Source organism: Nomia melanderi, chromosome 14, assembly GCF_051020985.1.
Source record: "Nomia melanderi isolate GNS246 chromosome 14, iyNomMela1, whole genome shotgun sequence".
NCBI classification, from domain to species: domain Eukaryota; kingdom Metazoa; phylum Arthropoda; class Insecta; order Hymenoptera; family Halictidae; genus Nomia; species Nomia melanderi.
The window spans coordinates 2996122-3019465 of NC_135012.1; the positions used below are offsets into that span (position 1 = coordinate 2996122).

General features: G+C 47.3%; 1 protein-coding gene across 1 annotated transcript in view; it reads left to right on the forward strand.

Annotated features, from left to right (window-relative positions):
* The window catches only part of LOC116427028 (uncharacterized), a 53760-nt gene extending 30529 nt beyond the window's left edge, over positions 1-23231 (forward strand). The window contains exons 2-3 of the mRNA XM_031976873.2: positions 16040-16242; positions 17801-23231. Of these exons, the coding sequence (XP_031832733.1) occupies positions 16040-16242; positions 17801-19348 (1751 nt within the window). The 3' untranslated portion in view covers positions 19349-23231. The remainder of the gene's footprint in view (positions 1-16039; positions 16243-17800) is intronic.
* The last annotated feature ends 113 nt before the right edge of the window (positions 23232-23344 follow it).

Here is a 23344-nt window from a genome sequence, read left to right on the forward strand (position 1 = left end):
CCCAATTAGCAACTTCTCGAAATCATTTACCACACGCGTGTTCCTGTTTCCAATGGAATGAATCAATGATTCCATGCGCCGTGAGGAATTGCACAACCCAAATGATAGCCGCAAAGCGAAATGAACCCCGAAAATGGCGCGGACCAGGCCTTTCAGCTTCCGGGGGCCGCAATTAAATCCGTTCACCGTGGAAACTCGATTGATCCCCGGCCGACCCGTGTTCCCCGCGTCGTCGACGGTTGCTCTAATGATCGCGGTAATAGCCTCTAAACCGGCAATACGTATGCAGAGAGGTACAGAGAACGCGGCGTGCGGCACGGCGCGGTGCGAAAGTCAGTTAATTTTAACCCCGCTGCGAGGCTGCAGCGGCCCGCTGTTTGTATGGAAATTTACCGGTCGGAAAATGACCGTGTCGAAAGGCTCCGGCGAAACGGGGCTTCTTCATTGGCCCCGCGTACCGCGCGTACTACTCGCTTTGCTTTCTTCCCAGCAATTTACTCGGCGAATTATTAGGACCAGTGATCCGGCGAACTGTTAGAAACTCTGTTCACTGAACAACGTTCGTAGAGGGCCACTCTTTCTGTCTGGCTTTAACAACCGTCCCAACGAGACACATTTCGGACGCTACAATGTCCCTTTGTCTACCCTGTCGCAACAGCTCGCACCAATTTTATGGAGCGGCTCGCACCACAAATTTCGCCTCACCTCTGCTCTCGCAACCCCTTGACGATTTCATTCGCGAATTTCTATGCAAATCGTCTTTCACGCGCTGATTCGGCGAATCTTGCGCGCGGATGGCTGCGCTGAGTTGTGTTACGATTCTATCAGGCACTGAATTGAATTGATTCGATAGAATCTGTCAGTTTGAATCTTAGAGAACATAACATTGGGACTCAGATTGTTCAACATTCATTTTCTCGGAAGATTCAGGGATAAAGCTTTCGAGTATCGTGCGAACATTTCCATCAATATCATACCTAATGAAAGTTACATTGTATTATCTTAGAATAGCTTCGGTTAGCATCGTCCTGAATAAATATCGCGGCAACGATGGAGCAATATTCCTCTGTTAACGTCTCTTCTTTTATTAACCGCGCCGATGGCTAATTGAGGGGCCTCCAAACGTTCGCGGAAGTATCCACGTAATATCGGTTCCCGCGAGGATCCCAGGCTCGAGCCATCAACGTGCCGAATCATCGGGAATCCGTCCTCGGCATTGTAACAGTAATCCAAGGGTACTTCTCCGAGTGTACGCGATCATTAACGTTCTCATCCGGCTGAACAATAACCCGCCGCTTCCTTAATTAGAGCCGAATAACGCCTCCGGTTGCATAATCGACGCCACGTTTCAACGCGCAAGTTCACATTCTCACCGAGCAACCGTCGAACGCCGCTGAATGGATCCAGCGTTCGGGGATCGGCGACGATCGATCGTGTCCAGGATCGGGGAAAATGAAAGCCGAGCCTCCCCGTCGTCGCAGGGCGGAGGAACCGGCGGGTTGTTGTCGTTGAAAGGTTTCGTATTACCCTGCGCCCGCATACTGCACACCCTCGTCTCGCCCCTGCGGCGTCGCAGTCGCGTTCGCCGGCAAGCTGCTAAAACGTCTTAATAAAACTGTTGCGTCGTCGCATTCAGCGCGCCCGGAGAAAAATAAATCGTTCTTACCGCTGAGGTGTGGCGGAGCTTGTCGACCGACTGACAAAAGATTCGCAACGCTATGAGCTCGCCGCCTGATGCATGGCTCCTGTGCGCAATGACGAATGACTTAAGGTAATGGATTCGGACAGATGTTAATCGAGGCTTGACGCGTGGCTGCGAACGGTGAAAAATTGACGGAGAAAGCTACGAAGACTCTACCGACGTTGTTCTTAGGGATAGATACGATTTGTGGGAATTCGTGTATTACGGATGAAATATTTGTTTACCCCTTGCTCTACAACGAGTGAGACTCGTGGTGAAGATTTTCAACAGGATTCAACAAATATGTATATTTCTCAGTTCATTAGAATTCAAAGTAAATATTATACTTAAAAGGAAATATAGGCGTAACGTATGCTTAGAATTTTTCTCTTTTTCCAATAAATTATTGATGACAAAGTAACCGTATCGATCAGAGTTGAGGAAGAAGTCATAGGCCAAGGGGTTAAGAATCGTGTAAAGTTTCTTGTGTCGCGTAATGTTGAGAGTTGATACAATTGAATTCAGTAGATATGAATTTTTTTACGAGGAATGTAGATTTATCATTTAAATATATAAATTTCACGTTGCAAGGGTGTTAGGGATCGAATTTAGCGAGCCGAGGCGTGCAAGGAATTGCAAGAGAGAGGGTTAATCGACGCCGGCTCGCACGGAACTACCCCCGAGCAGCGTTTCGCGCCAGATGTCCAGTGTTTTAACGATTTCTCAGATACAGTAAAAATTCTAGCAAAATTCCGCGGCAGCTGTTGCTGGCGGGCCGCTGGTTCGCCGCACGTGAGCCCGGCAGGACCTTTGTGCCATTGTTTCGCCGGCATAATGCACTCGAATTGTGCGCGAGAGGCGAGAGAGAACGAGAGAGAAAGAGAGACGAGCAGAGAAGCCAAAGGCCAAGAAGAAGACGACGAAGAGGAAAAAAAAGAGGGAATCGGCACGGTCACACGATCGATCGGGAGGAAAAGAAAAGCCCTCTCGACTCGAGCCGGCTAGGAGAGCCTCGAGAGTGCACTCGGGGAAAGTTGAATCGGCGGTGAGAGAGAAAAAGCGTAGGAACGTTTGACAGATGTCGTCTCGGCCGCAAGATGGTTTTTCGGTTCGAGTTGAATAGCGTCCTACGCCGCCGTGTCAGATCCCAGAAACAATAACAAACACCGTATTAACCCTCCAGCAACGCCGTATTAAAAATCCATGTACGTAATGTGTAAATTCGTCGATTTCCATCGAATCGTGCTACCGGAAGGTCCTTGGAACAATGGAAAATCGACTGGCAGCGAAGGAACAGTCGTTCAACCTTTCGCAGAGAAAATTCCTATTAATATTCTTGATTAGGGGTTAAACAGATACTTCCTATGTTTCGAAGGTTTCTCTGTTAATTCTCAGTTTCGACAAATTAGCTTCTTCTCTTGAGAAACTAGACATTTAGAATCTTCAGAATTTGATACGGTTCGTTACCGAAGAATTTCTAATTTTATTTAACCCCTTGCGCTGGAAAGACGTGTCACGTCAAGACGTTTCTATCCCAAAATTCTCAATGTCTTTCATACATTGATAATCTTGTTGCATTACGCCTATTAGATTCGAAATATTTCATTCTATACAGAATGATTAACAAACAGAATGTACATATCACCGTACAAATTTCTGCCAAATTTCTGAATTCATTTCCAGCGCAAGTGGTTAAGCACTAAGAAAAGGGTAAGGATTATATAATTGAGGACACAAAGGCTCAATGACGATCGAACTATCATTCGAAACGTGCCTAACGCAAAAAATTGCTAGGAAATTCTTGCAGGACCCCTTCCAATGGATCTCGATAATTTCCAAGGTAAACAGTGGCATTGTCGCGGTCTCGATGTCCTTTGTCAACAAGCAGGGAAGCTGGTCTATTCTTTCCTGATCGAAGATCATCGATCATCTACCTATTCGTTCGGGGTAAACGTTCCAGCGACCGTTGCGCGCTTCCTCGCAGGAATCTTCTACCAACCGAACGCTAAACGATCCCCAACTTCCACGTGGTGGTTCCTAGTAATTCATAAATGTATCCAGTCATCGACTTTCGATTTGTTACCAGCCTGTTGAACGAGACGACCGATCGATCGTACTTTACAGGGACACGTGAATTTCGTTTCTACGGTTTTCGCGCACTGGAAAAATTTGTTCAGCGAAGGAACACGCCCGGGTCCATGTTCTTCTCCTTTTTATTCGTCGCTTTCCTGCCATCGTGACCCCGAGTCACCTCCTTTGCTTCCCGCCACGTCATTTTCTTCGCTTTCAGCCGGCCGTTTCTGAATCCCCGACACGTTCCCCGTGCAGAAGGGTAGGCTGACTGTTTACCGTGAGTCACCGTCTATTCACGGCCCTGCTTTTTCCCCGGCCGCGATAAAAATTCACGGTATAAATAGATAACGGCAATTAATCGCGCGTCCGCGACGGCTCTCGCCGGAAATCGGCGCGATTTCCAAGTACACCGATGAATCCTCGCTCTCTGGCAGCCAAAACAATTCCTTCGGGTCGAAACGGTTCATCAAACCCGTCGGCGGAAACTAGAAAATCAAAATTAATTAAACACGCCGATCAAAAACCCTTTCTAACCAAATTACTCATCAAATCGGGCTTCGATCATTCTATGAGACATATACTCTCAATGTTTACTCCATTAACATTAAACTACTGAGCAGTTAAATTGATTTTCTCAAATCTCTCTATAGACAATCCAAGAGTTCTATTGAAACTTTAATTGATTTACAATTCAGTTTGCCTAACGAATCAATTTCTTTAACAATCTTGTGTTATCAAGAATGGATCATTTTGACCCTAGTCTAACAGTTTCAGTATTAACCATCGCTTCCTCGACTAATTCCTTAAACCCCAGTATCTCAATCAGTATTAATCCTTTGCACTCGAAAGTTTTTCGCTAGAAATGTTCAATATTCTTCGATGAGATACAGACGATGTTGAAACTAATTAACGAGGAAACATACATAAATTAAGAAGAAAATTTATTTTATTTCAATATTCCATATATCGATGCATCATACAAAGCTTAATATTACATATAAGACTTTATAATTTTGCAAATCAAATCAAGTGGTGACTGAGAGTCACCTCTCGAGTGCAAAGGGTTAAACCCACAGCAACATTTAAACATACTTCCATCCTCATCGATCGATCAAGTCACGAAACTACCACCGCGAAATCTCCATCGACAAACCCCGTTCAAAATCCACCCCTGAAACATCTGCGAACGACAGAAGGAGCACGAGGATAAGGAAAACGCGGATTTCCCACGATGCTAATCCGCCGGTTTCCCGGTTCGTTGGCGAAGAAATTTCGCGTGCAATTAGCCGGGCACCGCGGCTGCGCGGCTGAGACACCCACGCGCGCGGCCGAGAGGCCAGGGGAGGGTTGAGGAGGAGGGAAACGGATCGACGGGAACCCGAGCGAGGAAACACGTGTCGCTGTTCCATGAATGCTTCCTCTGTCTTCCCGTATCCGTTACTCTCGCGCTCGCTCGCCTCTCCCGCTTCGCGCCTTCCTCGTCTTCGTTTTCTGGTGTCCCCCACCCGCCGCAGCAGCCGCCGCTGTCCACGAACAAAGTGCGTCGGAGGGAGAGAAGAGAAAAAGAACGAAGCGCAAGATCAAAGGACGCTCGCGAGGAGGATCCGAGAAAGACCGTGTTCCGGGAGCGCGATAATTGCGTTACTGTTGAATCGCTGATACCGCGCGGGGGGTCGGGGAACAGAAACCGTCTGCCCGCGGAGTATCGGGGAAATATTCTCTGCGAACGGTTTTTCAGGGATTCTGCGCCGCGACACGGGGAGAGTCCTCGGCCTTTGGGGACACGGCCGGCTAGGTGAAGTCATTCGAATGGCTCCGACAGAGGAGGACGACGATGGGAAGGATTATGTGACGCGGAATAGAGAGAGGGCTCTTTCGCGATTGCGGAAAGCTTTAAGGAAGAGTAATGTTATTTGACGGGGGCTCTGCGGGGTTAGCGTTTGACGGAGACTGGAAATATGATCCGGCAGGGAGGAGAGTCCTCTTTTGTGTCTGTGATTGTGGAAAAGAGCTTTGAGGGAACGCGAGGTGGAGCGACGTTTGAGAGAGGGTTGGTTCCGAGGGTTCTGTGCTTGATAGTGGAGCTTGAAACAATGAATTGATATAGAAGACTCTTCATTTGTGTCTCTAATTGTATAGTTTAAAGAGAATTAGATATAATAAAGTAACTTTGAAGAGTCTATCTACAGTCGACAGCGAAGTTTGAATAATTCCGCTGGCTTGTTTACGACCGAGGTAGAATGATTCAACAGCGGCGTTGCGAGTTCCACGCTCGATAGTGAAATTTAAAAGGTTCAGCTCGAATGTGGAACTTCTGGTTTGGTCGGATGAAGTATCCCGTTTCAAGTTCAACAATGTCGCAACCGGGGAGCTGGATCGCGAGGCATTTACTCGGAACGCTGGTTTAATATCGACGTTTGTCCGATAACGATAAGTTCGCCGCAACTTCTTCTCCTTGTCGATTGTCATTCCCGATTGTTCTTCTTCACCGTCATTGTCGGAGCTTTGTAACAATAGCCTTTGTCGCGGCACGAACAATCCACGGCTGTTTATCGGCGGATTTTCCGGCCGGGAAACATTTCACCGGACGGATCAATGGGAAAACAGACACGTTGCGCTGGCTCGATCGTTTTTATCCGTTATTTTTAACTTGGATATTCGCTGGCTGGCAATTGCGAACGTTTGTTCTGACAAACGCAAGGTAAAAGAGAATAGAATGTAAACTGAGAAGTGTTTTCTATTAACTAGAAGAATAATAACAGCGACAACAACGAACTTGCAGAATAATGATCGAAAAAAGTTCGATGAAACTCGGTTACCGGAAGCGAACGGCGCAAGGTGTCTCACGAAGGAAGATCGAGGGAATAAGAAGAAAGGGAAAAAAAGTTAAAGTACACACATCGGTGGAGAACGTGCGAGGGATACGCGGACAGGGGATGAAAAGCGGGAAGGTAATAAATGACTAGCACGAAGACGAGCGCTCGATTCACATGAGATGATTGATGAGCGTGGCGAAGGGGATGGCGCTGGCCAGTTTGCTCTCACCGCCGCCCCTCCTCTCGCATATTTTAATCCCCCGAATCACGGGAACAGGCTCAAAAGAAACTTCCTCGAACCTTTTCTGCCGTCGAAGAAGCACGAATTAAAATCGTACCGAGCATCTCTGATAATTAACGAGCGTCGTTCCGCCTTAATCGTCCCGCGGAATAATGAATTCCTGATTCCGTCCACCGACCGACTACATTATCATACTTAATCCCGGCTCAAATACACGCTCCAGTATATTATTCTATATATCATTTCGTTCACGAGAGTCCACGAAGCTACACCGTATTAATAACAACTCAACAACTAATATCATTAACCCTAATCGAACCACAATGAGACTTTTAGTGACATTTGAACCTTTAAGTGAAAGTGATGTAAGTACATCTTTCGATTATTTCATACTGCATTTCCAAAACTTCTTTTGAGCTTTCAAAATTTGGGCCCTATAAACAAAAACAATAACATTTTAACACTAGATTTACGGGCATTTATTGTACACTTCATTCTATTATTCCTAAAAGAATTGATGCTCGTTTCTTTAGATTGTGGAAACTGGAGATATGATAGTAAGTAATTGGGGTACATGTCAGTATGATCGCATCAATCAAAATCGGCGTAAATATTTACAAAATAATATTTCTAAAATCCAATATGCGTCAATTTGACGCATTCCGTAAACCTAGTGTTAATGATTCCTTTTATTCCCATAAGTGACTGAGAGTCACATCGTGGTACGATTCGTTATAAAAACTCGTGGCATGATCAGTGTTAAGCCAGGTAGTACCTTCGAAAGTGAAAATTTGTATTCGATTGAAAATATACTCTTCGAACCTGGAGTATCGAAAAAGGTAGCTCTCCACGATGTCCTATAGAGTAAACGAAATATCCGAGATAAAGGTTATCGACGAGTAAATATGGCGGAAGGACGTTTTGTTTGTTGTTATCAAGCTTATTTGAAAGTCAACGATGAGTCTTCCGTCGCCGCGTACATTCGGTTCAAGAAACAACGCCGTGTTTACCCACTTTGATCCTAGCAGAAATATTTACACCTCCCGTTCCCCGAGACACACAATGCACAGATTTTTCTCGGGCAACGTGACATTGTCACCAGCGAAATGGTCACTCGGACGATTTCCAGCCGGGCCATTTATTCCTAAACACGACCGTGCCCCGTGGTCGGCCGAACGAGGGCGCGTGACCCGTGAAAATCGGGTGAAATCCGAAAAAGAGGAAGGAACAAGCCGGAAAGTAGGAGCTCACCCTCGAAGCGCAGGGACAGGGAACGAGGCTGCGATCTTTCCAGGCGACCGGATTCTCCCGTAGAAGTGCTCGTTGTTCCCCTTCCGTTAGCCTCACCTTCCTATCGACTTTCTTCCGACTTTCCATTGTGCTCGGGGGATCCTGAAAAGTCAAAACGTACCGTTAGCGATTCGGCTCGAGAACCGGGAATCCACCGGTTCACTGGAAACGTGCTTCCGGTTTGCAAAGGGAAAGACGGAGGGGTGGGGGGAGGGGTACTAATAGCCAAAAAACAGTGGCAGTCATTAGGGTAGATATTGCTAGTTCGCTGGATAGAGGGTTCCTCGGGGATTAGGTGGGATTCACCGAGCGGCCATGGCTCGCCGGCGCGAACGAGGAGGCAAAAACGCTCCTAACGGGTCTGCCCGTTGTAATTACCACTAACGAACCGTTTGTTTCGCCCGACGAGACGCACGGTGACTCGCGCAGGTGTGTGCCTGCTAGGCCCGAGGTGCCCGGCGCCTAGCCGCCCGACGCCGATGCTTGCATAATGCCATCCCATCCCTGCGGAACGGGAATCTCGGGGCAATTGCTCGTTACAGAGCTCGATAACCATACTCCGCGCGTGATTCGAGCAATTCCACGATCAAAGTTCCGCTTTGCGTGGAGGAAATTCGTGTTGCGCGGGACGAGCCGAACGAGATTATAGCTGTGGTTACGTGGGATGTTAGGAAAGAGATGATGGAACGGACAGTTTTCTTATGTTTTCTATCGAATAACAAATCTTGTTTGGTTACTCCTGTAACGTGTATATATATTATCTTTTATGTCGATCAATAAATCGAAATGAATTCAAAGGAAAGGCGGAGTTACGAAGGTAATCACGGTAGTTTAGCCGGAGCTCGGTACCGCAGCTCGAATCAAATGTACGGTAACCGTCGAATTTCCTAGCCGCGGCAGTTTCGACACAGCCTGCTGTGTTGTCGGACGAAGTTATGGGGTTCCCTAGAAACGACAACGTTTTCACCGAGCCACGATCGCGAGTTGACGCAAGGGGTTCCTGATTAGAGTGGAACGCGGCAGGCGGAACTGATAACCACTGATGCATTACCACTGTTGCGAGGAAATTCATTCGGTTCGTGCGAGGGACGGTTACGAAATTTCTGCGGGGATCAATGATCGCTTGGGAATCATTGCCACATGCTCGAATACTTGGAATTGTCAACAATAATATCATCCTCGTCGATCTGAACCAGACAAAGTGAAAAATAAGAAAACTACTCATTACACCCAAACACAAAGATATACAATTATTCGTTTACCGTTATTTATTATAAAGTTTATTCTATTGTTCCTAGGAAAACGTTCGTTCATTTCGATCTTGAGTACCGGAGGTTGACACGTAGACGATTACATTCAGAATTATAGTATTTGTTATAGATACGAGATATAACTCATAAACCGAGACATTTTTATTAGCGCGAAGGGCCGAGATAACAGTACAAAGTGACTAGATTCTAAATAGATGACAATCTTCGTAATGTCTACCCAGGAACGACTACCGTGCTCGGAGCACACGGTACTGTCACGATAATTCCGTGCACCAGATAGCCGAGCGCGGGCAAGTACACGGTAACGGTGACCGTTTTTCCGTCAGCGTTCCATGTTTTATCTTTCGTCGACAGGCAACCGCTCGCATGACGACTGCCAATGCGTACAGTTCCCACCTCCGCTTCCTGGTCCCTCGCGGAGAGCTTCCGGTCTCGTGACAGCCCGTCCTGGTCCACCGCTCGTTCCGTCCCAACGTTACGGGTTTGTCACTTTCACGTCGCGTTTCACCGCGACGGGACACGGCGCGCACTTCCTTCCTAGTGTATCAACGGACTCGCGTTCGCGCACGGTTCACCGAGTCGGAGAAACTTGACGATTCGGTAGCCGGAGAGTCATAGGTTACTTATTCTTCGCTTTGCAGCGCTTGTGAGAGTCTCTTTGTGAGTCGCCGGGTAATGAGAGCCTTGATCCTTCTTAATGGTGTATTCCATATTGTTTTGGATAATAAAGATGAATAGCTTAGAGTCTTGGAACAGTGATAATCACTCCTCTTCTCAAGCGGATGAAAATTACTCGAGGACTTAGGGGATAATCTTTTTCAATTATGTATCTCTATGTACTTTGGATGTCTGACGAAGTAACGTTCATTAGCTGTTAAAGTTTTAAAGCAGCGTTAACGAACCTCCTTTCACAGGGGACCGAAGTTTGAAACTCGGTAATCTTAGTCGCAAAGTCAATCTCGCTAACGTCGAATTTATTAATTTTAAAGTTGAATCCTATTAGGTTCTTTCTGTTCGTCGCGAGGAGTTCGGTTAAACCTTGGGGCTCCAATAAAATCGTTTATATGTAAAGGAAAATGAAGGCCTCGTGTGTAGAATAAAATTTTAAGGTCCTTTCAGCTTGCACATTATCAAAAAACTGTACGGATGTAGAACAAATTCATGTCAATAGCGGTTCATTCGATGCAAACGCATCCCTTTACAAAATCCAATCGCATTGTGCAACAACGTCAGCGAGAAAGGCCTCTCGCTCCTATCCGGGACAATGGATTCCGTGTTGCCTCATAAAAAAGTTGGCAGGCAAGCAAGACGGTGGTCCCGGATGGGAGGCTGCGTGGAAAATCGAGGGTGTGTGCCCGCTGATGATCCCGGCGAATAAATAATTCATGGTGTTCCGCAAGGACGCGGCCGCCGCGGCAAAAACGGATGACGTGGGGTCCTGTTTGACCAGGATGACATGCAGGGACTGACAGGAGGCAGAGCAGCGTGAAGGAACGAGGTGAAAAATGGTGGACTGTTAAACAGGATTTTCGATGTTGACCGAGGTAACGGGAAACGGGAAGCGCGGAAGCGATCCTACTTTCCTCCCGACCTTTTCCTTCGTGATCTTCGTGGGATCCTTCCTAGGGACTCTTACTTCTCCTTCAAATCGGGAATAATGCTCCCGCATTCAATACTTCAAGCAATGATCCCCCAAGTTTTACAACATTCAAATCGAATCAATTAAAACAGAATACAATGGAGATTAACACGTTAGAGCGTCACGTATTTAACGGCCATAATCCTATATTTTACATAATGAAAATGAAATTAATCCTGTAGACATTGTTATTAGAAATTATAAACTACGACGTTATATTTAGGAACTCAATGACTCGTTTCAGTTTGAGTTTTCTAATGTTTTGTTTAGATTTATTGAGGAGACACCCTGATTACTTACACCCTGAGCAATTCTTACTTCCGACGTTCCCACAAAACGGGTGTACATTAATTTCAGGGAGCCTTAGCTTCAAACGAACAGGTTGTTCTAGTATAAACACCGCATATTTCTTATGCAAAGTTTAATGGAAGGACATTCGTAAAGTAGCACATCGGACAATGTTAAGTATCCTCCTCCGCGGCCATGGAAACGTGGATTTAAGGTCTGTCTACGGTACGGCGGGTTGCGTGTCACCGTGAACGGGTTAACGGTATCGATTTCAGCCAGTCTAGAACGGGACGGTCACCCGGTATACGTGACAGCCGTGCGTTATCCTAGCATCTGAGGAAATAAACGGTTTCCTGAGTGAAACGTGCTACCGCGGCGGCGGGGGCCCGCCGCAACACGGCCAGATGAAACATGGCGGCCGGCGCGGAGCGACGCCTGCGTTAAGCCGCCTCCACGCAGAGCCGCGATGCGCCGATGTTCGGCCGGCGTTCATAAATATTCATGCGACTTCCGTAATAAAAATTCGTGAATGGAAAAAAGGATTGTCCTTGGCCAGGGCGGTCTTGCAGGAAGAACGCCTCGTTACGTTCACCTCCTCGTCCCTGTCCTTGGGCCGGACGCCATAGTCAAGTTTAAAATTGTCGGTTGTGCTAAATAGCTTTGACCATGCTGGACAATTAATATTTTTCAGGAAATAATAATATAGGCCGTGATACTCGAGACCGGAATCCATATTTAATACACGATAAACAATATTTTCCGTGGATTAATATAGAGGTTTCGTGATTTTTAGAATATATAGATAATGTACATTGATGATGTATCAAGGAATTTAAGTTCTAAGTATAAACGGATTATTTTATTGAGTGTATTATTTCGAGTGTTATCGTTATTGTTGGGTATTCTACGGGGTAAAGGTAATAAATATACTTATACAGTGATGATAATCGATTGATTATGATTGCCATGACTTTATTACCGATTTACGCGCAGAAGTGGATACCGGTAGCTCCAGGAATACGTTCACATTCCCGCGTCGGGTATTACTACTGGTTTAGCCGAGTAACTTTCGGATCGGCAGGATGCGGGTCTAGAGAGGATCGGCTTATTTATGGGGCGTTCACACGTACGCCTCGCGTATAACTTCTCCGGGCTTAATGGACCGTGAGAGAGCGGACCGTGCTTTTCCTTCAGGATTCTTCAAAGACATTTTTCTCGCCAGCCAATATAAACAGGGAAATACAGTCCTCTCGGCCGAGAGACTTCCAAAAACGCGTCCGCTCGGCCGCAAAATACGATTCACCGATTCGTACCCGACTCCGGACAGCTGTTTAGCCACCCCGAAGAGACCGGCCAGTCGTTCACTTAACGGCACAGAACGTGAGGACTGACGCTGATGTATTCGCATTATCGCTAGACCGTGGATCCTCACGCGTTTTTTGCAACGGCACGAAATTGCCGGTGTGTTTTTGTTCGATTTTAGCGCGGCCGACCTTCTCCAGATAACGAGAGCAAATCAATTTCTTATTTGAATTTTGAACAAGCAATTTACCGTAACGAGAATCTGCATGAAGCCCGATGTCTAGTCGTTACTCGCGGCTCGAATAATCTCAAACGAGTTCATTTGTCCGTGACAGTGCAATTTCTATATCGCTGGACACTGTAATTTCATCCTCATCGAGTAATAACACTATCATAGCTGATCTTTGATACTGAACATTTGTACATTACTTTTTACCGAGCACGTATCGATGTCTCTTCGACGTCGTATCAATAACAACGCGTCAACCGTCCAGTAAACAGCATCCACGCGTGCGTAACCGAAAGCTACTAGACGCTGGTCAGTTAATTGGGCAACAGTCTTAACCAGCGGGGTGCAATTAAAACCGAAAAAATCGACGCGCACGCGCGTTTCGCCGTTCCCGATGATGATTCACGGAGTTTCGTAACTACATTCTGGGAAAATCTCACGGACCGACGTTACTAATTGCAGCCGACAATCAGACTGACCCTGAAACGTGATTCACCGGCCAACTGGTTCGAAACGCGGTTCGAAACGGATTAGAAAATCGGTTCACGCTCTCGGCTCGCTTCCTTTTTCCCAATTTTCCCCCGCGCCGTGAAACCGCTAGAAGTTGCGCAGTGTTTTTCACCGCGGCGACAATTGGCCGGATTTTTACGATCGGATCGAGACTTTCACGATGTCGACAGGCTCGCGGGAGAACGAGGAGTCACGTACGTCACGATCGACTTCCTAGATACCTTTCTCAGCGCGCGAGTTAGCGTTTCTACAGAAGAATCGTTTCACTGAACAGAAACCTGCCGATTTTCAGTATCCCGTTTCCGAAAGCGACACTCTCTAACTTCTACTTCCACCGAACTCCTAATTAAAAGTAGCCAATTCCAGCATTCGCGATTTCCAAAATATTCAACCGAGCATACCTCCCATTCCCCCGAACTTCAATCTCGATTCTCACCCTTTCAACGCGACGTCCGACGAAAACCGACACGTGTCAAACATCTGCACCGCGACCACACTCGAGAAGCTTCATCAAACTCGACGCGCATCACGCTAACACCTCGCCGTATCGTAAGCCGAACCTTCGTCGCCTAAAAAGCCTGTCACCGGCGTTGCCTATCTATAGCCCCATTGATCGTCGCTGTGTAATCGGCCACGTCAAACCCAGAACACGGACGTAACCGTCACGAGACTCGAAAAGCTTGGCATTGAAGCTCGGCTATCCGCCCCACGGGGCACTCTATCTTTAGCCCGGTGGATCGATGCGAATATGGAAATAATCGCAGGCTATTCGCACCCATCAGCTGGTCTCCGTGGAAACCAGGTGGGGGCGTGTTGCCCGTGGGCAGTGTCCTGGCGGAACACACGGTGTGTGTTGTCCATCTGCGCCGCAGGAATGCAGGTGAAAGACCTCCGGACCGCTGCCGGTCCCTTCCGACCGGCAATTCGCCGGCCGGCTATCCCCTATCGGGAACCTAGGCATTCTAGGAATCCGGTCGATCGTGTCCTTCCGATAAGCGCGTGTCCCAGCTGCGAACGTCCTTCGAAAGGCTTTGATAACGTGCTCCGCGTCGGCGTTTAATGGACGCGCCCGCGGCGGTGACTAGTTTCCCCTGCACGCTTTGTGCCGTACGTAGGATTCTCTACGTGACTCTTTCGGCTCGTGCCCGATATCGTGCCGGAGATAATGGGCATCCGTTGCGCAACTGACTCCGGGGTGATGACGATTCAACGCGGTTAGGACACGATATATAGTGGTCGTCCGCTGGCCTGTGATAGCTGCGGTTTTTAGGGTATTTATAAAGCATTCTTCTTGGAGTATAGTAAAATACTGGAATTTATCGGGCGTCTTTAGTAGATTGAAGGCGTTCGAGGTGTTTAGAGTGAAACTGGGAATTGACCGTGTGTAGATTCAACGATCTACGATTTCGAGACGGGTTTCAGATGGAATATTGTTCTCTAGCCCCTAAATGTAGGGGGTACGGTTCTACCGAGGCCTCCGCGTATGAATGGCGGTTTAAGATTATAAATTTGTACGAATATCCATAAATACTGGACGATAACGATCGAATACCGGTCAGAGAGCCTTATCAAAATGGAGATCGACGGTAGGGATTTTTATGGAGGCCATAAAATTGGAAAATGCCGAGGACGACCCACCCTCGTGCGTAAGAGGAATTCTGACGTCTATTTCTATTTTTGGCTCGAGTGAAAATGGTCACGAATAGTAAACGTGGGCATGTTTAGGTGCCATTTCCAGCGGTAATTGCTTGACTGAATCAAAACCGGCCGAAGGGAGACAGCAGGGTGTGCACGTGACACCCAGGGACTATCTTCACTCCTACGTTCATTCGAATGACGTCAATCTACCAGCGTCCCAGGCCTACGTGCGTCTCGTTCGTTTTTCAGATACACGGCGACGCGCAAATGTGTTCAGACTTAACACGTATGTCTGGCCACTTGTTATCCGGAGACCCTACACATTAATACTTCAATTAACCCTTCAATATCGAATCATTTCACGGTCGACAACGCGGCTAATGCAGGATCCGCTCGGTCCCGTAATAGACACTCTATATTTATGTAGGTATTATAAAGATACTCTTTAAAGGTCAAGTGTTTCTCGCTTAACTTAACATTGAATAAGATTATACTCAATTACGTACAGTTATTCTATGCATAGCGATGCGCAGACTGAAATTTCCAGATTCTATCGTGCCATAATTTCAATATACTCCGTGAACAGCCTAGCCAAGGCTACTAAAACTGTATCATCACGCTCCGAAGAGCCCATAAATGAAGGGAAACAATAAAACTAGACAAATAGAAAGAGAACGACAACCTCAATCTTCGCAAGTGCACGAACAAACGCATGAATCACTGTGCATCTCTAAGCTTGCAATTAGATTCGTCATCGGGCTTGACGTAGTCCGCTATAGTTGCCAAGGAAACGTCAGGAACGATCTCTAGACCCAGCATCCTGCCGGTCAAAGGAAATGTCGGCGGACTCGGCGATGTGAACCGAGTCGCATGACATCACCGCGGATAAATTATGCACGGTCCCGAGGGGTACTTTTAATTAGATATGATTGGAGGGGTAAAGGTCGACGCTAAACGTATCCTCAATTACACCGCGGGTCCGATCAATAAGTACGAATCAACGTGTACTCTCCGGCTCTGATTGATCCTCATTAGACCCCCAATTTTTTTGCTTGTTCCAGGCGAGCTGTACGTGGAGGATCTAGGCGAGAGGCGGGTCGTATCCATCAGGATGGGTTGGCTGTGGGTCGAGGGTACGCCGATGAGGCTACCGCTCAGGGCGTTGAACCTGCGCCAGGCGGCACCCAGCCTGTGTCAACCTCACGCGTTGGCTCTCGGTTTTACCCTGAGCAACTCGCAGGATCATGCTCTTGCCACATTTTGGGTAAGTCTCGATGCCTTCTCTAACTTGCTAATAAATCTCTAGTTACCGGCTGCGATAGATTTCTCTGTACATTCGACAAACAATTGAACATAGAAGAGAGAACATAAGGATTTTTGAAAATTTGTGTGATTCCGCTGGATAAATAGACCGAAGATCTAAAAAGAAGCGAGCGATCGTAGGCTAGGATCCAAGAAGGAAGTCGAAGAGCCAGGATAGCCGAGTATAATCGCGCCGGCACGCAATGTAATCGCATGTAAATGACTTTTATCTGCGGCACGATCCATTTCCTTGCCCGTAAACACTTTCTCGCGCGCGGCCTCCGCCAGCTCCCGTTTTGCTGAACTGCTACTTCTAATTACGGTCCGTCGGCAGTTCGATTTCCAGCTCGTTATACAATCCCGCGGCCACGGTTCCAGCCAGTCCCCGGCTCGATTCCTAGACACCGCCAAAAATTTCGTTTTGTCCAACTTTCTCCCTGCTTTGCATAACGTGTCTCCACCGGCGGAGAAGTGTTCCATTCGATGTTCGAAGAATTTTCGAAGACGGCCGAACAATTATTGAATTGAACTTAATGAATCTGAATGGTACACAATCCCCGAACGATACACATTCAAATTCCGTCCCATTGTTACGAGTATTAATCATCCGGAAGGCCGTTTCGCCAGAATTCGCAGCGAAAACACGAACCTCGCTATTGTGGTTAAAGAAACCGCGAGACAAACGAGTGAAATATTCTTTTCGAGAATTTTGAAGAACCCGGATGGAAGGTGAAGCGATAACGTGACGGGAATTTCGCGAAGGTCGGAGGATTAAGATAAAGAGGCGGATAAATCGGCGAAGGACGCGTCCAAAGGTGATGTAACTCGTATCCGCGCGAGAGTCGTAAGGTAATAAGGTCAGTAGGCAAGGTTAAAATCCGCCGACTCGGTCTCGACGATAAACGGACGCGTGGGAGATCCGCGCGCCATTCTCCCATGACCCGCCATTGTCAAGGAGTCCCGCCCGCCATCCTCTTCCATCCTGGCGAACAGAGAGTTCCTTCGCCCCGTTCGCTTAGTCACCGAAAGGACGTCCGCGCGAAGGATCGTCTCGTAACATCTTGATCGATCCCGGGATTGGATTGCCGCTCGTTTCGGAAACCCGAGGCCGAGGAACGCTCATTTTCGAAATTGCCTCGCCGCTCGTTACGGACCACTCTAGGCCATCCTCATCCGAGACAATGGGGAGTATCTACTCGATGGTTCTGCTACCATTGAATCGCGTTTGTTACGTCCTGGGAATATCTTCTTTTCCCTGGCTTTTGAGACAACAAATTTCGTACCGACGCGAAGAAGCCTTCCTCTATCTTGTTTTCCTTGCGATCAGCTTCGAAGAGAATCAAAAACAATTGTTTCCATGCATGCTAAAGTATCTAGACAAACGTGAGTTTCGATTTATCAAGAATCTAGATTTTCAGAGAATATTCCTTGCTCAACTGCAGGATTATTTCTGAATTTGCATAGGAAGTTATTAAGAATAAGCCTTAGAGTCTTAAAATTCTCGATTTTTCTATTTGCAGGCAGACACGGAACCAATCTACTGGTCCTGGGTGCGAGCGATCGCCGCGGAGCTGGTCAGGCAAACCCCGTTTCGAGCGCAGCGGTGCTTGAACTTCCTGGAAATCCTGACCATATGTCCCAGAGGGCCAGTTCCTCTGCCAGACAGTCCCACCGAATCTCGAAGACGTTCTCGAAGCGAGTTGCGCTGTTGGCCAAGCGACTCCCCAACGGAAAAAGACGTTACAAATCCGGGAACAATCCTGGAGGACTCTAGAAGAAGAGCGAGGAGCGAGCTGCGGGGCTGGTCTAGTAGCAATTCCAGCGACGAGGACCTTCTAGGCGAGTTTCGCAGCATACCGGCGATAATAACGAAAGAGCAACCAGTGACCAGGACCTGGGGTTGCAGCGAGAGCAGCGAGGGTAGCGACGACAGCCTCCCTTGGAGCGGAGTGTGTCGATCGAGCGTGGACTCCGTGGACTCAGCAGTGTCTCTGCCAGAGCCAGAGACTAGGGAGCAGAGGATCCAGCGGTACAAAGAAGCTAGAAGACGGGAGAACGAGGCTAGAAGCAGAAGAGTCGTAGAAGAAGATGCTAGGAGACGGAAAGCGAGAGCTGAGGAGAACAACAACGACATCTTGAAGACCTACGGCTCGAGCAGGTCTAGGAGCAGGATCTATTCGACGAACGACAACGATGATCTCCGTCTGACATCCATAAGAAAGGACGACACAGACACTTCGAGATTAAAGAACGAGAAGAACATTGGCAATAGGCTGCCACCAGTGAAGCCTACCGAATCCACAGTGAGATTCGAGGATGACCAGCGGAAAGAGGACGACAAGAGGAACAACAACAGCCCTAAAAGCGGGAACGTGAGTCCGGGAATTCTCAGAACGGACATCAGCGAGAGGAGGAGCAGAGCCAGAGAGAGAAGAGGCATCCGGGAGAAGGGGCAGCTGCTGCAGACCCAGCAATCCAGTAGCACCGCCGTGGAGACTCTTCAGGAACGCAAGGAACGCCTGGCACAACTGTCCTCCAGGATCCCGGTGCCGCGTCAGACGTCGCAGATCTCGAGTAAACTCCCAGAAATCAGCAGCTCGACGGTTCAGCAGAGGTCCTCGACCTCGCTGACCGTGTTGACCGAACCCCCCTGCGAGGAGGACGTTGCTAGGCTGCTGGAACGGTGTCAGAGGGTCGATCATTATGTCCCGGTCAGGGAGAAACTGACGCTGTTCGAGTCATTGTCCAGATTAGGCGGCAGACTGGCTAGGAGCACCGAGGATTTGGGGAGATCGGCGGCTAAACCGAGTCCCAGAGGCAAACAGAGGGCTAGATCTCTACACGATCTCAACAGGGGAGCCAGGGCAGTGCCTGTCAGGGAGATGTGCAGGTTCTTCGAGGGCGACGTCGAGAACGATTCGACCCATAAGGCTGCTTCTCTTGCCAAAACGAGGTTCAGCGATCCAGTGACGCCGACTAGGAGCACGTGGAAGGACTCCGGGAGCTCGAAGAGCTGCGAGGCGCCCTGCGTCAGGTCATCCGCGAGGAAAAAACATTATTTCAAGTAGTGCTCGTGTTAGTGCACGGTTCTTGTCCTGGTGAATCCCCCTTCCAGCTTCGTGGACACTTCATGAACTCGGATTTCGATTTGTTGGGGACCGTGTGCTAGTGCTGGGCTCCTTGAGTCGATGCTTTCGTTAGACTGCGGATTCTACAGGAGAAAGAATGTTTTATTAGCGTTCGAAGTAAAAATTCCTGTAGAACCTTGCATAAAAATCGGCAGTCTTTTGAGAAGCAGATGAACAGCTTCGATGTTTTGTAGGAAGAGAATTACCGAGGAAATTGAGACGCAGATTGGACTGGTTCGCGGAGATACCGTCGGTGTTTTGTTAGCCGCGCGATCGAAAATATAAAGTAGTTTGTGTTCTCGGGCTAAGTAGAATGTATGTGACCCACGTTTAACATAAAACACTTGAAAGTGGATGAATTTCTGGAATAGTAAAATCCGATGGACAAGTGGAGCGAGTTTCCGCAGTTTATCAACGCGAGCTGGAAAAAAGAAAGGATCGGACAACCGTGTTTGATACATGCCAGATCGAACGTCTATAAACGGGTGTAACAAAACTTTAAGCGTATCTCCGCAAACCAGTTCAAGCCGCGTCTGAATATCTCCGACGGTTCTTCTTGTTTTTCTATAAAATATATCGGAACTGTCTATTCCTTTTTTGCATCGGCTCTGTATTATCGGTTCAGACTCGAAGCAGCTTCTCTGCTGGCCACGGTGAATCGTCGCACTCGTGTCGGGAGAAAGTCGCTGCCCGGAGCAGCTTTTTTTCTCGCTCCGCAGGATTCGAACTGTGCTCGATTCTCGAGACGACCGAAGTCCCAGTCGACTGTTAAACAGTCCTCGCGGATCGAGGAATCTGATCGCGACGATTAACCCCTTGCCTTGTCCATCCTCCTCGCCCCTAGAATATCGTACGAAACAATCTCCCGAATGGCAAAGAAACTCCGCAGACCCGACTAGATCTTATTAAATTTATAAATGTACGTTTACCCTAAATGTTAACACTTAAACGCTAATGGTAAAAGAATAATAAAAAAAAGACTAAAATTCATATTTACCGGGTTCACTATTGGCACCGTCGTTGTAAGAGGCAATGGGGTTAAAAACCTTTCGTGTTGATACATGTTCACACTGTTCAGTGTTTTCTAATCTTGTACATTTCTGTTATTTATTTCTGTGTTTACGTAGAAAATTCCCCGCCTCGGGAGGCGAGTCCGTGAACGTGATCCGACGGCACGGGGAAAAGAGCGTGCGTGTCGGATTGAAAAATGAAAAGAACGAGAAAGGAAGAACGACAGAGGGAGAGAGAGAGGGGGAGGGAGAAAGAGAGAGAAATAGAGAGAGGGAATCGGAGAAACCGGTAATTTCCATTCACCGAGAGCGATCGCGCCGTGATCCTGAACACCTGTCGAATGCAACTCGAAGACGGTCGAACGCGTCTTAACCCCTTTATTTTCGGCAACGCGATCGTGTTTTCGATTGTCGGTCGGGCGCGCCTCGGTTTCCGCTCTCCTCGGTGTAATCGATGATATCCAAAGAAACCTTAGCGGTAGAAATTACAGGCTGCGAGGAGGAGCGGCGATCGAAAATCAATTTTGCTGACATATAAAAATAATATGAAGTATAGATCGTAAATTTAGCGCATTCATCTTGCTCGCGAGAATGCTGGATAGAATAAAGGACACGGTTTACCTTTGCCCGTCGTTTATGAATATTTGTTAGGTCGTATGTTTGGTTACGGGAATGCGTCAATGAATTTAATAATCCACTTCGATAAATTATGTTTCTTTTAAGTGGACGACACGTTTCATTCCAATCTAATCTGCAAAATACTCGTGTGACAATTATCGGAACAGCGTATACAAAGGTTAGGTTCTTGATAGGATTGATAAAATTGTTGATTAAATGATTGATTTTGTAAATAAATGGTACCTGAATGTGTTCGTGTAGAGAAATTGTAAATAATTAGTCGAAATGATAAAATTATAAGGGGTAATAACGCGGCTTATCGAACGAATTTCGAGCATCCGTTTCGAGAGACTAATGTCGACTTCCGGTCGCTTCGAATCGGGACGATCATTTCCGTTCCTGTTTCCCCCGCACGCACTCTCTCTCTATTTCTCATTCGTCCGTTCCTCTTTTTCTCGTCGCGAGCGGTCCATCAGCCGCGTCTCGTAAATTTCTTGGGTAATTCGCGCGAACAAAATGGCGGCGAAGCTGAACCGAGAGATGAGAAGGGTGAATGGTGACGGACTACGATCGAACAGTCGTACTTCCTGAACAATATTGCGGTGACGATGCAATCATCGTTCCGTTTCGTTTCGATGGAGATCACGTTAGTTATTGTTACATCGTTGTCACGCGGGTGACGGCCTCGAGGCGTGAGTGTTACAAGAAAAGAAAAAAAAGAAAAGATTAATTATGTTGTTCCAACCAAGTGCCAAAAACGGAAAGAAATGATGTTACGTTTCTCGCGAAACTAGACGAGCTTGTATAAAATTAAAAGGAAAAGTATATATCTAATGAATATACGATACTTGTACATACTTCCTTTGTTTCTAGGATAGACTCGACGAGAAATAACGAATTTCCGTTAAAAGAGTTGAGAAAAAAAGAACGGTCTGAAGATTCATTATTTATTGTATACACGCGTAAAAAAGTTACGTTACCGAGTTAGTCATGTTACACGTTGATTTTACCAGATTCTCGATCATCATTTCTTCTTTCTCTGTTTTGTACGATAAATCGAACACAGTCGAGCGAAGCTTCATATATTCGCTGATCGAAGAATGTTCGCCCCTTATTTTCGTACCGTCGAACGGATGTACGCGTTTATAGATATGCATAGAAAGTATGTACAATCGTGTGACAATGTACGACCTGCGAATCTGTGTGCTTTATGTGTAAAAATTGTAACCCGACGGATGTGTAATCGTACGAAGACGTGAATCACGATCGCTGACGGATGCAACTGTTTTCGAACGGTGGCGGAACGATCGAAAATTGCCTCGAAATTCTTCGAATTATTCACTTACCTAACATTTTTACCTTTTAAACTAGACAATTTTCGAAAACAAAGCTCAATCTCTGCTTGAAACCCTTTCATCCATACCAACAAAGCAAACCTTCATCGAAAAAATAACAAATCAACTTATATCCCTTCCAATAAATTCAAGTTCCTGCTAAAAACAAAGCAAAATTTCCACTTAACGTTCCCAAACTCATACTTTTTCACGTCAATAATTACACCAACGTACAACAGAAAACATTCGAACATCGAAGCAAGGTTCGATCGCGAAACCCGCAAGCAAGCCGACGACCGTACAGGGTGAATCAAGGAACAACCCCTCGCGCCTCGGATACCTTATCTCCGTTGCCACTCCGACCCGGAGGAAACGCGATCGCGCGCGCAGCCTCGTCCCGGCAGAGGAGAAGCGTGTCTGTAAAAATCGTGTAATTCCGAGTGGTCGGACCGGGAGCGTCAGCGAAGGAACGTGAGAAGTCATCCGAGGGGTAAGGGGGTTGCCGGTGAGCCGGTGAAAAAATGGAAAAACTCGTGGCAGACATTGTTGTTCTGCGGAAACCCTGTAGAACCGGTCGATCGCCAAAGAGGTACCTCTAGTCCCTCGGAGAAGATCCGAAAAGGCCCTTTGCCCCCTGCCCCCTTGGCGCTTCGTGACAGCAACCCCTGAAGAATCCCTTGCAATACACGTGCGATCTATCCTTGCGGCCGGAGGAGAGGCTCCGAGCTGTCGGCCAATTGCGGGCCGTCTACTTCTCCTCCGTATTCCGGAATAACGGAAACCGCGTCGATCCTAGCTCGCTAGATTTGTATTTACGTTTGTTCTAATAAAAAAAAAAGGGACGAATAAAATGGCCGTTACATAAAAGTGATTGTCGTTAGAAAGTCCACGCGCCTGTCGAGGCCTTGGCAATTCTCGCCTCCTTTACCTTAATCCCCACCCTTCGGACGGATACTAAAAGGTTCGCGGTGCTT